This window comes from Cervus elaphus, chromosome 18, assembly GCF_910594005.1.
Source record: "Cervus elaphus chromosome 18, mCerEla1.1, whole genome shotgun sequence".
NCBI lineage: Eukaryota > Metazoa > Chordata > Mammalia > Artiodactyla > Cervidae > Cervus > Cervus elaphus.
Genome location: NC_057832.1, coordinates 34,560,624 through 34,576,104, shown reverse-complemented (window position 1 = coordinate 34,576,104; position 15,481 = coordinate 34,560,624). Strand labels below are relative to the sequence as shown.

The following is a 15,481-nucleotide window of genomic DNA, read 5'->3' as shown; positions in this document are numbered from 1 at the left end:
TTGTGTACAGCTGTGATAAATGCTTCCATGAGCTCATGGTTGAGCTGTGGATATATATCATTTTTTCATTGTGTTTGGGCTTCCCTGGTGGCTCAGATGGTAAAGAATATGCTGGGTTCAATCCCTGGGTCCAGGAGATCCTCTGGAGAAGGGAACTGCAATCCACTCCAGTATTTTTGCCTGGAGAATTCCATGGACAGAGGAGCCTGGCAGGCTACAGTCCATGGGGTTTACTGCTGAATATTATAAAGTAAATAAAGTCTAATGTTTTAAACAAAAAAATCATTAATCTGGGTTCTATTTGGGTTTGTTTTTTTTTTTTAAAGAATTCTCATATGCAAGTTTAGATCCTATGCTTTGATTCATAATGTATACAAAATATTGAGCAAATGGCATCAAGTGATGGCAGTTAATAGGAGAAATATGAATAATTAATGATTCTTTTCTTCTCTGCCACAAGTTAACTTTTGAATTATATAATGGTAGGGGAAGTTGTCAGCAAATTTATCAATAAGGATTCTGATTATACTTATTTCATGAAGTCTAATTTATTGTTGAGTGCTATATTTGAAGTAAAATATTGGGCTGTGTATCAATTTAGTAGGGTCAGAAATAAGTAAAAGTCCTATTTTAATTTAACAAGAACATTTAGTTTATGTTAAATTTTCACATAGGAGGCTTGGGCATGGATTTCTCCTTAAGTTAACAATTGCCTTACTCCTAGTCTAAAGAAAAGGATCTGATTCATGAAATCTGCCATCTGTTGTTTCCTAACTTTTCGGTTACCGGGGATAGGTATTTTACTGTGACACATAGGTTAACAAATACTGAATGACTTTCTGCTCTGAGAATACAGTTGTGCCTCTGTTTCCCACATATTTATATTACTGTTGTCATATGGATTTGTACATGTGTCCTATACAATCAATAAAGAAGAAAATACTCCTTCTTACACTGAATTTGGGCTTAATCTGTGCATATTTGGGAAGTGTAGGACTCATGCATAATATTGGATAACTCTCTAGTTATCCCCTTTTTAAAGCTATTTTTGCTTTCCTCTTTCATCTATTCATATTAATGATTAGAAGCATATTAGGAAAATTTCCACAGAGAAATATAGTTAGTAAGCAATACACCTTTTATTTTTAGACTTCTGCCTGTAAAAAACCTCATTTCCTTATAATTAACAAGAATGAAGGAGAATTGTGGTTTTCCTAGCCATGAAATCCTAACACTCAGTAATGTTAGCTAAAAGTAATGATTGCTCTGTGATTTGTTTCTATATATAAAGGGTGTGCAAATATGCCATGCTTATCTTTAGTAAGAGAGCTTCCCTAGCTCAGGCGATAAAGAATCTGCCTGCAATGTGGGAGACCCAGGTTCAGTCCCTTGGTCGGGAAGATCCCCTGGAGGAGGGAATGGTTACCCACGCTAGTACTTGCCTGGAGAATCCCATGGGCAGAGGAGGCTGCAGGGCTACAGTTCATGAGGTTGCAAAGAGTCGGACATGACTGAGTGACTAATACTTTTATCTTGAGTAAAAGTGCTTTTAACAGATATAGAAACCATGATTCCAAGTGGCCAACTAATACTTAGTTTAACTGGAGGGCAAATCACACAATAACTTTGATACTCAGAGTTCAAAAGATTTCATGATGTTCTTCTGTTATTAGTTTTACAACTTGATCAGTGGCAATTTGCATTCTTATTTGAATTAATATAGTAAATATGTGACCATGAGAAAGACTTTATTTGGTAATCAAAACTGACTGCCTAAATTGAGCATGGAAAGTCTCTCATGGAATTTCTAAGCTCACTGGGGTTTCTTCTAGATTGTGATGCTTATAAATGAGAATCCTCTCCTGGCAGAAGAAGCAGCTCTGAATAAATGCTACAAGGTGATGGATTTGATTTGTGAGAAATGTATGAAGCAAAGAGACATGAATGAAGTACTGGCTATGAAAATGCATTACATCAGCTGTATCTTTCAGAAATGTATTAACTTCTTAAAAGACAGAGAGAATAAATTGGACACTCTGATCAAAAGGTACAGTTTTTACCATGTCATGTATAAAAAACACTCAAATGGATAATGTTTTATTATATGAAATCTCGTTATGGCTTTAAAAATTAAACATTTTAGCAGCAGCTGTTATTGTTGAGATCACATTTAATCTGTCAGAAACCAGGGGCCCTATTAAAACTAGATTGATTATTCCATTCTGTACTGTTTACAACATTTTTGCCATCCTAAATTATGGGTGAGGAATCTGAAGTTTGGGGAGGTTAAAAAGCATTTGTAAAATCATACAGCTAAAAGGTAGCCCAAGTCCAGATTTGATGATAGGTATGCTATGCCATAACTGCTGCTATAGGCTGATACCAGCCCTCAGTGTATCTGTGTTCCTGTAACTGGCAAGGCTGTGTGTTGGCCTTGTTCTCTGACTATGAGGGGTCAGGTTCTCATGATTTTACTAAGAGAAGAGAACTAAGTCAGAAGGGTGTGACTTAGTCAGAGTTTACATTCTTTGTTCAAATAACTGCCGTGGTAATAAGTAACTAGCTAATCTGATAAATGTCTAGTATGTTTTACGTCAGGGGTCACCTTTTTAAATACATCCCTGGGCGCCTAAACCTGATAAGACCTGGTCTAATGGGCAGGTGGAACAGCAATTTGAATTGAATCGATCCTCATGATGTGACTACACTGTGAAAATCTTAAGCAGCAAAGAAAAGTGAAAGTGTTGGTCACCCAGTTATGTCTGACTCTCTACAACCCTGCGGACTGTAGCCCGCCAGGCTCCTCTGTCCATGGAATTCTCCAGACAAGAATACTGGAGTAGGTTGCCATGCCCTCCTCCAGGGCATCTTCCCAACCCAGGGATCAAGCCCCGGTCTCCTGTACTGCAGGCAGATTTGTTACCCTTTGACCTACCAGGGAGGCCCAGGGAGCAAGGAAGGAACTACTCCAACTTCATGTGTTCAGCTGGGAGGAAATGCTTGATAATTCGATTCCAGTTACTCTTTTAAAACTATCTTTCAGCTTGTTAAAAGGCCGAGCTTCTGATGGCTTTCCAGTGTATCAAGAAAAGATCATTCGAGAAAGTATCAGAAAATTTCCTTATTGTGAAGCTACTCTCCTCCAGCAGCTGGTGCGAAGCATTGCTCCTGTCGAAATCGTAAGGCTCTTCCTAACTAGGTTAACTCCGTTAGTAGGACCTAATTACCATATTTTATATAATTAGAGGCATGTTCTCCTTAGCATTATCTAGTTACCTAATAAAGGCATAATTATCTTAAGGAAAATTTCAGAAACAAACATGGAGATAAATTTGCCCACTAACACTGTTTCTGTTTATGCGTTTTCCCTCTGTCAGTCCTCTTCTTTCATTTATATAGTTCATGGTTTAATACACAGTATTTCCTTAGGTCAGAATATAGATATTATAGTTATAGTGGATACTTACCTTTTTAGTGAGTTGGTGAAACCTCAACGGTGGGATCACACCCAGTACGTAATACAGACCCACGTTTGTTTTCACATGTAGCTTGTGAAAAACCAGCATAAAATCCCGTACTAGATGGAAAGTAGGAATTGAATGTCTACCTTGATGGTTTCCTGTCGGGGGGATGTGAGAGGATGAGTTATGGGAAAACTCACTGTGTATCCTGCTAAACAGTGTTAAAGTATGTCCCGCTTCTTAGATCCTCCCTTAATGCCTCTGATTTTATAAATTTTCCACACATTAAAAAAAAGTCTCTAATTTATACTTATCAGTTATGGGAAGTAAATTTGAACTTTATTATCTGCTCTTTACTTACTTTCGTCATGTATTTATTTAAGTGGTAATAAAAACACTTCCTGCCTTCCCTATTTTGGATAGCTTTCAGATCACCTTATCTATACCAGTTATGCTTTTATACATTTCAATGGAATCGCTTATCAGCCTTTGTGTAATAGGCAAGAAACTGATCCTGACACTGTTACCATCCATGCCTTCCTCCCTCCCTCTGACAATGTCTGCTCTTCTCAGCCTGAAAAATCAGGGCAAAAAATGAGTTCCAGGTGCTCCTTTTATACATTAAGATTTCATCCACTCAGAACCATTAAAGAAGAAAAACCTCAGCAGGCAAGATGATTTCATGAAGTTCATGCATTGATTTATTCCTGGGAGTTCGCCATGATTTCACATAGAGATTCTTTCCGCTTGCTCTGTAATACGCTTGGCTATTTGGTGTTTACGTTTTTTGGAAGTTTAAAGTTAGCATATTACGAGGGTAGCTTATCAATTATGAAATGTGTTTTGGCTGTGCATGTCACACTCCAGCCAACCATGAATTAAATAGATAAGAGCGTATTTAATTCACATATACTCAGAAGCCCACAGGTAGGCAGACCCAGTCTGGTACAGTGGACTAGGGACCCAAATCCTTTCCCATTTTCCCACCCAATATTCTTTAGCCATATGGATTATCATGCACATGCTAATGACCTCACAGTTGCAAGGCATCTTTCCTTCAAAATCATACCCTTCTAACTCATATTCCTGTCCTAGGCAGGCAAGAAAATGAAATTGGTCTGGAACTGGAAAGCATAAGCTTATCAGAGAAGCGATTAACAGTGGCTGCTGAGTGATACCCAGTACTAAGTGTAGCTGACATTGTATCTTCAAGGGAGAAAACAGAAAAACTAAAAATAGCAGGTCGGAGTACTTTTTAAAAAGTCAAAGCAGGTCAGTGTAGGACTCAACAATCCATCTTAGCCCTATATCATAGAACAGTGTAGTTAGAGAGGATAGTGTTTGATGTTTATCCTAGTGATCTGAGTCATCAGTAATCAAGATAATATTTATTTAATGCATTTTAGAAACATTTCTCTCTTTAAAAACTTCTGCTGTCTTGAAGACATGATCTGCAATGCTTGTGGCTGTAAGTGTCCCAGATAGCCACTGTTGACTGCCTGACAGATTCCAGTATTCTGCAAGTTCAGAAGCCTCTGAAACAGTATTAACCTTGTCCCATGACACGGTGGTTCTCACGGTCGATGGTATTTTCTGACAGTGTTAGTGCCTGAGCCCAAACCGCTGTCCGTCATGGAACTCTGGCTTCTGCTTGTCACAGAGGTCAGCAGGAAGTGTGAGGCATAGCCCTATTTAAGAAATGCTCCCCAAGCATTGTAACATGAGACTGTTGAAGATATTTTGCTTTATCATTTGAAGGTGTATATTTTAACTTCTGGAAGGCTAGCTGAGGTCTCTGATTTTATAGGGTACATATTTAACAAAGTAGATGACAAGGTTTGGTATGGTAAGAAAGAATTCTTATCACTCAACTGTGACAAGAAAGATTTCACATGGTTATTCTGCTGTACCATCAATTTTTTTCTGAGGCAGTAGTTCACATTAATAGCCATATTTCTAGCAAAAAATATTTTAGTTTTACTTCTGGTATATTTGTGAGAATATCATTGTTTTGTGACTCCTACAAAAGTCCCATCTTGGGAAAGATTTTGAACATGTCTCAGTCTTGATTTTTTTTTCCCCCCTTAATTTTTATTTATTTATTTTTAATTTTTGGCTGCACTGGGTTTTTGCTGCTGCAAGGGCTTTTCTCTATTTGAGGCAATTTTTAACAAGCTCTCTGATGCACGCCCTCTTTTCAGCACAACTGCCATAGACATTCATTCTGTGCAAATATTCTGCAGAGAGTGGAGGCTACTCTGGTTTCAGTGCACGGGCTTCTCATTGTGGTGTCTTCTCTTGTCGTGAAACACAGGCTGTAGGCTGTGCGGGCTTCAGTAGTTGCAGCACATGTGGGCACTGGGCTCCAGAGCACAGGCTTATTATTTGTGGTGTACGGGCTTGGTTTCTCCGAGGTGTCTGGGATCTTCCCAGCCCAGGGATTGAACCCATGTCTCCTGCATTGGCAGGCAGATTTCTGTACTGCTGGGCCACCAGGGAAACCCTGTCTCAGTCATGTTTATGAAAAGAATATTTGAACATGAACATGTAATTGTAAAAACATTTAAGTAACAGTAATTCTCAAACTTTTAGTATGTTTCAGAATCACTTGTAATAATGCAGGTACATGGACCACATCCTTAGAGACTCTAATTTAGAAAGTATAGATTGATCTGAATTTTTAACAAACTATCTGATACACTATCATTTCAGCACAACTGCCATAGACATTCATTCCTGATGAAATCATTAACTTGTAACTAGTATCAAGCTATTATTTCAGCTCTTTTTTCTCACTGTTATATTATCTTCATTCCAAAAGAGAATTCTTAACTCTTGAACTAAAAAGAAACTTAGTAATTATTTGTTTTCAGGAGGAGTAAAGTGGTTTTGAAATGAGTCCAGTGTAAAACAGTGTTCCAAGGTGGTTATTTGTTATGTATAACTGGTAAAATAAATATTCTTAGAAAGGAAAAGCAAATAAAAAAAATATATAAATTATGAAAATGTCCACATTTTTAGTTAGGAATAAAGAAGCAAATTTGAAAAACTCAGAAATGAGAACTGTTGTGAGTAGGTATGATAGCTCCATACCCTGTAATTGCTCTAAGTAGATCTTAATAGTATTATCCCAGGCAGATAAATATTTAAATAGTTCTTAATAGCATTACCCCAGGCAGATAAATATTTGCCCTTATAATTTCCTCTGTTAAGAAATTTCATAAATCCTCTTTAGCAAGCCATTCTGATTTTCAATAACTGTATAATTTTCATATTTTTGGTTTTTCTTAATAACCTAATGCAACCACATGTATAGCTCTTTAATCTTAAGAGTTTGGAGCATTTCAGTGATAAAGGTGATAGTTTTATCTATTAGAATTGCGGATCTACATCAAGTAAATAGTTTTAAATAGACAAGTTCTTTAAAACACTTAAATTGCATTAAACTTTTAAGAACTATGATAAACATTTGTGATGTATCCTATAAATTGTCCCTCAGAATATGTATTATATATTGTCTTAATTCTCAGAAGGAAATTCCACTCTGAGTTCACTGTCCTATATCTGAAATCTTTGTATGCTTACTGAATAATCCCAGTTGAAAAATACGTTTATTCTAGAATAGAGCCAAATTTTTTCTTTCTGAACATCTGGATCCACGACTTACCTGCCATGTACTTGGTGCAGAAAAAGGTGTACTCAGAAAGGTGTATGTGCCATGAAGTCTGTGCAGGCTCTCTCTCGCCTGAATCATTTTGTCTTTTTCTGGAAGTGTCTTCTCTGTAGTCTGTCCATGGTGATTTCAGAGTTTTGTGTTTTTTCCCCTCTTCTTACTTCCTCTAGGGTTCTGACCCCACTGCATTCTCTGTGCTCACCCAGGCCATCACTGGTCAAGTGGGTTTTGTGGATGTTGAATTTTGCACTACCTGTGGAGAAAAAGGAGCAAGTAAGAGATGCTCAGTGTGCAGAATGGTAAGAGTGAAGTGAAGTTCATTGACATCTGAATGGTTAGCTTTCATTGAAGTTGATAACTGAGTTTTAATATTCTATAAATGTAATAGTTGGCATTTTTTTCTAATACTAATATATAAGATATGAAGTATTGAATCTAATATTTTAAAATAATTTTGAAAAAAGAACTGTAGGATACATGTAGTTCTGTTCCCTCTTCTGTCCAGCTCACATGTTGGCCAGCTTCTATGCTGACCACACCCAAAAAAGAGAGTATGAATGAATGAATGGTTATGAGAAAACTTATCCACAGGGGACTGAGACTGGTGCATATATGAGAACCTACAACGATTCATAAATATGCAGTCTTAAATCTTCCAGTGTGGACTTCAACTACTCTCTCTTCATCAGCTCTTCCTTGTAAAGCTCTCACTCCCTTCTGACTGTCACCAATCTTTAAGCTTTCTGGACTGCTACCCACTTGTGCCAGAATTATCTTTATAAAGAGCATATCTGAATGGATTCTTCTCACATACAGATACTACCCACATGCATGCATCTGTACGTTCACTTTACCCTGTAGATCATGTTAATTTCCTATTGTTTTTAAGGTTGAAATTCTTCAGCACATTCTTCTGTAACGCATCATGTTCTGCTAGAAACTTCTTCTCCAGTTTCATTACCTTTAATTACTTACCTCTCTGAACCTCAGTTTCCTTTTGTGTGAAATGGGGCTAGAGTTGTGAGAACTAAATGAGACCATCTATATTGATTAACTATGGCCACATATAAAAACACTCCAAAATTCATTACTTAAAATGAGTCTTTGTTTTTTTAAGTTTTTCTCATGTTTGTGGTTGGCTGGGGCACATCTGTTCCATGTGTTTCTCATCCTCCTTGGACCAGCAGGCCGGGGTGAACATGTCCCCATGATGATGGTAGGGCTGTAGATGATGTAGGTGATGTAGTAGGCAAGTAGAAACATACAAGGTCTTTGGAGGTCCAGCCTTGAAATTGCCATGCTGTCTCATTGTTCTGGCCAAAACAAGTTGCCTGGCTTTATTTAAAGTTAATTCTCCTCCCCTTCAGAGAAAAGAACTTTGAAGTCACATGGGAAAATGTATGGGTGCAGGGAAGAGTGAAGAGTTGGGGCCAGTAATACAATCTATAATACCTTCTATGTATAACAGCCTAGCCCAGTGCTTGACATATAATTTTACAAAAATCTCAGCTCTATTTACACAAATTTACTGCTGTCCTAAACACAGCATTCACTTTCCTATTCGTACATTTTTGTACAAGATATTCCGTCCACTCGGAATGCTTCTTCCCTGTTTCTCTGTCTACTGACTCCCTCTATTTAGAGTGAGTCATTGCTTCCTCTGTGTTCCCATTGCTGTTACGTCCTGTTCTAGGATATAAATCATGTTGCTAATTATTAGCCTCCATCCATGCTACCCCATCCTGCTCTAGCTTCCTCTGGGACAGCAATTGTTATTTTCTTTGTCCTTGTACCGTATCAATTCTGGCACACAGAAGTCTCTCAAATAAATCATATGTTAGAGTCTTTGGTAGACCATGTGTTATATATTCATTGTTGTTAAAAAGTGTAAGCTAAAAATTGCAAAGGTAAACAATACATATTCATACATCATGGTTTTAAAATAAAGCACATTGGGAGTTAGTCACTTAGTCATGTCCGATGCTTTGTGAGCCCTTGGACTATAGCCCGCCAGGCTCCTCTGTCCATGGCATTCTCCAGGCAAGAATACTGGAGTGGGTTGCCATATCCTTTTCTATGGGATCTTCCCAACCCGGGTTTCCTACACTGCAGGCAGATTCTTTACCATCTGAGCCACCAAGGACGCCTAGAAAAGTTAATATTTTTACAGCACAGTACTTGATTTAATGTTGTAGTTGAAAAATCATGTGACTACACCTCTTGAAAATAAACCTACAATTGCCTTCAGGTAATATACTGTGATCAGACCTGCCAGAAAACACACTGGTTTGCACATAAGAAAATCTGTAAGAATCTCAAGGACATTTATGAGAAGCAACAGTTGGAGGCTGCCAAGGCAAAGAGTGAAGAGGAGAACAGTAAGTGTATAAAAACCGAGACCATAATACTTGTCAGTAGGAAGAGGAAGGATCAATTATATTAACACAGGACACACAGGAACTGCGTCTTCTCAGGGAACCAAGGAAGACTGGTGTTAACAAACATCAGGATTACACTTAAATATATCCTTCTTTTGAGTCTCTGGGATAATGTACAGACTATAGTCAGCCTAGATAGCGCTAGAAAATGAAAAACGTAAAGTTCTGAGGAATGGTGTTTATTCCCCTTTCTTCTTTGTGATTCATGAGACTGCTCTGGAGCCATGTGACTCTTAATGAGTAGTTTACTTATATTTTGCTCACAAAGGATTTTAAGGTCTTTGAATAAGGAAATAATTAAATTTCCCCTAATGGCTACCTGAAGATTTTTAAGATTGAAAGCCTTTAAATTTCTTAATTATGAAACTGCAGGTAAAATTATGGAGTAAATTTATAAATTACAAGTTAACTTGCACAGCTTAACTTTCCACAAGTGTGAGGGTAGTGAGTTCCATATTATTTTTCCTCTCCTTTCCTCATAAAGTGTATGACTCATTTTCATCAGAAACAGTGAATTGCTTCGGCAATGATTCACATATTGGAGAAGAGAACCGCCCACACTCTTACGTCCAACCCCAGAGGATATAGGATATGTATCACACATTCTGGGAAGTGATAGGTTGCCAAAAGGTTACCTGGGTGATTCTGATACTAAGCATGCTCATCTCTATTCCTCAAAGGACCATGTCCCTTTGCCACCTGGTGGAGAAACATATTAATGGAAATGGATGATTTGTAGAAAACTGCAATCATACCAAATAAACTGGTATAAATGGATTATTAATAGGATAGTCAGGCTTTCTGACTATCTTGCTTTCTTCTGTTTGCTGGACTAAACCTTTATATCCTGTGTGTTGAAAGCGGTGTATAACGGCTGGTTACATACTCAAGAAGCTGTATGGGAGGGTTGTCAGTGGATGAGAACTTCTGGTTGTTAGACATCAGTTCATCCCACACACTATTGTACTCCTTTATTCTCCACAAATGTGCAATAGGCTTTATTATCCCCGACTTTATAAGGAGACAGCCTTGGATAGGCATTTTACCTAACCAAGCATGTCAAGCTAATTCATGGCAAAGCCGTATTCGAATGTGGATTTTGCTTGTCTGCAATCCTGATTTCAAGGCCTGGGTTCAAATACCAGTTCTCTTATTTTCATTAGCTGTGCAGCTATGAGCCAGTTAACCAACCCCCGCTCTTCTGTTTCCCCGTTTGTAAAAGAATAACGCTGATAAAAAACTCCCCCTTGTGGTTGTTATGAGGATTCAATGGTTTAACACACAAAAAGCACTTAGAAGAGTGTTTGGCGCATGGTAGAAGCCAGATGACTTTTTTTTTTCTTCTTCTACTTTTTATCAGATAGCAAACTTAATGTCAATTCTAATTGTGTTGGTGAAGAGCGGCCGGAGGAGGCTGAAACGACAATCTGCCAAGAGGATGACAGTCCTAAGAATTCTGAGGAAGGCAAGAAAGAATCCCTGCAGAGTGATGCTGGGCTGGAAGGCTTACACGAGGCTGCTGTAGGTCCGCAGGTGTCTGAGGAGTAAGGGCCAGAGCAAGTGTCTGAGCAAGCGCGGACCGTCCTCACCTGGCAGGTAGCTGGGAACTCACATGATTGCGTCCTCCTTGGCTTCACACCTGCCTGCCACTGTGGCGGGATTCCACATTTCACAGAAAACGTGCTCTCCAACAAGACGCTGTCCACCACGCCCTGACTTCATACTGATTCGTTCTATAATAGGACAGATATTCCTAGAGAGAAAAAGTTTTTTTTTTTCAAAATGCAGGAGAAACATTTCTATTCCCTTTCTGAGGCAGGCTTCCCAGCAGTTGTTCTCAAAGGAAAATAAATTTCCTTTTAAAAAAGAAATATATGTTCTTGGGAACAAAGAGGCAAGCAGAACAGTTGTAGGAGAGGAGATTTTCAGGAAAAGAAAAATTTTATAGCCATACAGATGGGTAGTTAAAAGAATCATAACTTATATGTAAATAAAATGCTTTGTATAAATAGCATTTATGGTAAAGTGCTACTCATTAAGATGCAATGATATGAAGAAAAGCTACATGTTAAAGGAGCTCTGACATAGTTCAGCTAATGGTAGTTTTCTATAGAATTTATCCTGAGCAGACTGAACTTTATGTAGTTCCTGCAGTGACATTTTATCTACAGTATTTGTACCTTCAGAAATGTCAAATCCCCCAGGAGGAACTAAGGTATAGCCACAGTTATCTCAGCATGTGCATTAAAAAAAGATGTTTGATGAAACTGTTGGTTAAACAAAGGCTGAACATACTGTGTCCACAGTTACTATAAAGCTGATTCATGTGCCATTTTCCACTTGAAAGGCTGTGACCTTCCTGTAAGCTTTTCATGGGGTGCTTCTTGTCCACAAACTGATTTATAACTGTCATTTGTAAGCTGTGCTGGCATCGGTTTTTAGTGTCTGAGTATTTAAATTGAGCTAGAGTGAGATTTGAAGATAGTGCTGTGTTTCAAAGTTCCCGTGTATTGATTGTAAAATAAATTGTGCCTACTTATAGAGCCAATTTAAATCTTTTTTCATAGTTTATTGCTGTCAGGGGGTGGCAAATGGTAAAGAAATATTAGAGAACGTAAAACATTTTAGGAAACAGCAAATACTGGAGAATACAGTAATAATTATTTTAATATTTACAATTGTGAATCAGAATGACAAGAACTCTCACCTCACTTCACTGATCAGATCTTCTGTCTTGCTGCTTTTTTTCTCCTTTACACTCAGTGACTTTTCTCCCAGCCCCAACACGTACATCTTCTGTTAACCCTGTAGCGTGCTGCTGTAGGAAGACTTCTTGTGAGTAAATCACTGTTTAGGGTTAAGTGGGTAGGAATTCAACAGGCAGATTTTTCCTGCACTTGTGAATCATGACAAGCCCCCCTTCTCCATTGAAATCCCTCAATCTACACACACTGATGAACGTTTATCTTTGACTAGAAAAATGGCTCTCCCAGGCCTTCCTCTTCCACAAGTAAATTTTTAACCCGAGTTCACTGATTTTAATTACTTTTTGGGTATGTGGTATCATCATGGTCCCTGTTTTTGGATAGCATGAAAGGTTATGAAAAAGCTGAAGGGAGTGGGAGAATTGAGATGTGGCAACATAGAGGTCCTTTTCTCTTTATTGAGATGAATGCTAATATGAGTCAGAACTCCAACAAAACTACAGCTGACATTAGCAGTAACTTTCCAGTTGGACAAAGAGGACTTCAGATATAAGCCATGTCAGTATCAAAAGTTCTATAGACATATTTCAGGGAAGGGTTGGTCAGAAAGTGGAGTTTTAGAAAAATGAGGTTGGTTCTGATGGTATTCTTTGTCATAAATAACCAAAAATAGATGATTCCATTATAACACCATTTGACCACCATCAAAACAGGTGGTCATCCAGCTACCTTTTCTTTCTTTTTTTTTTACCGTATTGAATTATTTTCAATATGCCATCAAGAAACTTTTCTCAAAAACAAGACCTAAAGGATTAGAATAGTCTTACTATTGTAATATGTCTTGTACTCAGAGCTGATATGATAGAATATTAAATTAGCCAACGGGTTTATTCAGAAATTGGATTGTGCTTTTTGACCTAGTGGTGGTTTAGTTGCTAAATTGTTTCTGACTCTTGCAACCCAATGGATTGTAGCTTGCCAGGCTTCTCTGTCCTTGGGATTTCCCAGGCAAGAATACTGGAGTGAGTTGCCATTTCCTTCTCCCAACCCAGGGATCAAACCCGGGTCTCCTGCATTGCAGGCAGATTCTTTACCAACTAGGTAATAATAATAGCTAACACTGAAAGCTGCTGTATCTCTGAAGTTATTTTAATATTCACAACAACCCCATGAATTAGGCTTCATTTTTATCCCCTCACAGCACAGATAAGTAAGTTAAAGTCTAAAACGGCCCACTCAGTCATCCAAAAGTACAGAGTTGGAACTCAACAAGGTCTGCAGTTTGACTACAACATTGTACACTCTTCATATGTTACCACTGCTGTAGTTTCTCTGCAGACATGAGATAATAATAGAGCTCTGTAGACAAGCCATTATTTTATAGGATGTGGTGGGTAACCCCTCAGCCTTTAAAAAGATGACTGATTTTAGTCACCCATCATGTTTATGAGTTTACTTGAGTTTTAATGTTATTGGATATTAAACTTAACAGAAATACTTAAGTGGTTCTGCAGTGTTTTTATCTTCTCAGGGCCATCTTCCCTGCTTCTGAAGCAAATCAGTTTCCCTTCTTGAGTGGGAGATAGATGTCTTCCTAATCTCCCAGTTTTATAACAATCGGTAGTGACCTGTTTCATTGGCCATGAGGCCCATCAGAGTACCTCTCAGAGATTTTACATTCCTGAAGCCAAAGAAGAAGGGTTTTTGTTTGTTTCTCCCTTGGGATGATCATAAATTATAGGGATTCAGTTCAGAAGCTGACATGTGGCGGTACCTAGGAGAATGCAGCCACTGAGTACATACAGATGAGAGAGGGATACAAGGAGGGAAGGGTGTCGAATTCACTGGGTTCTGACATGGTCCACGCTGGGTTTGCTTCGTTTGGTTACATGAGCAAATTTCTCACTTGGCTTTCTATAAATCAGAAGCAAAGAACTAAGACTTTATTTTGGGGGGCTCCAAAATCACTGCAGATGGTGATTGCAGCCATGAAATTAAAAGACGCTTACTCCTTGGAAGGAAAGTTATGACCAACCTAGACAGCATATTAAAAAGCAGAGACATTACTTTGCCAGCAAAAGTCTGTCTAGTCAAGGCTGTGGTTTTTCCAGTGGTCATGTATAGATGTGAGAGTTGGACTGTGAAGAAAGCTGAGCGGTGAAGAATTGATGCATTTGAACTGTGGTGTTGAAGAAGACTCTTGAGAGTCCCTTGGACTGCAAGGAGATCCAACCAGTCCATCCTAAAGGAGATCAGTCCTGGGTGTTCTTTGGAAGGACTGATGCTGAAGCTGAAACTCCAATACTTTGGCCACCTGATGCGAAGAGTTGACTCATTGGAAAAGACCCTGATGGTGGGAGGGATTGGGAGCAGGAGGTGAAGGGGACGACAGAGGATGAGATGGCTGGATGGCATCACCGACTCGATGGACATGAGTTTGAGTAAACTCCGGGAGTTGGTGATGGATAGGGAGGCCTGGCATGCTGCGATGCATGGGGTTGCAAAGAGTGGGACACGACTGAGGGACTGAACTGAAATGAACTGAAGACTTCCTTGAAAAACTTTTCAAAAGTTAAATGTATATAAATATAATTAAAAGGAAAACGAAGGCACATAAAGTTCTGAGATTATATGCTCTTAGAAAAAGCACAAAGGCAGGTCAAGTTTTGGATTACAGTTACCATTTGGTTGGAAAAGCTACCACTCCAAGGTGTTTTTGCATCTCTTAATGTTTATTTTGGAAAAGCATCTCTGTTTGCAATTGTATAGAAATTAATATTGTTTATGTAAGCTGTGATAATATTAAAGCATCATTTGCATGGACAAAAAGCAAGATCTTAATTTAGTAAAAACAACTTTCTTCTTCCTGCTAATAATGATTGAATACTTTAGCAGATAAATAGATTTTCCCCCAAAAAGGTGGCTCTAGTTTCTATGTCCTTTAAAGACAAAATTCTAGTTTTATAAATCAATAAAGGCATCTTTTTAAATGGTGATCTTAATTTGTCTGTGATGAATCAGGTAGCTATGTAATTGATCAGTTCAGGGCAGTGTAGCTAGCAAATTCATACCCTTACGTAAAACTACTTAATCTCAGGGATGATGCCAAATGACTAATTTTAAATGTGAAAAAATTGTCAATTCCAGAAGAAACCATGAATGAATTCTTAGTGACTTTGGCATGAAGAAAGCCTTCTTAAATGT

At 38.3% G+C, this 15,481-nt stretch overlaps 1 protein-coding gene across 1 annotated transcript in view; it reads left to right on the top strand.

Moving 5' to 3' along the window:
• Window positions 1-12,115, top strand: part of ANKMY2 (ankyrin repeat and MYND domain containing 2) — a 38,759-nt gene extending 26,644 nt beyond the window's left edge. Inside the window, exons 6-10 of the mRNA XM_043872974.1 lie at window positions 1,833-2,047; window positions 3,044-3,179; window positions 7,305-7,433; window positions 9,383-9,512; window positions 10,933-12,115. Coding sequence (XP_043728909.1) covers window positions 1,833-2,047; window positions 3,044-3,179; window positions 7,305-7,433; window positions 9,383-9,512; window positions 10,933-11,120 — 798 coding nt within the window. The 3' untranslated portion in view covers window positions 11,121-12,115. The remainder of the gene's footprint in view (window positions 1-1,832; window positions 2,048-3,043; window positions 3,180-7,304; window positions 7,434-9,382; window positions 9,513-10,932) is intronic.
• The last annotated feature ends 3,366 nt before the right edge of the window (window positions 12,116-15,481 follow it).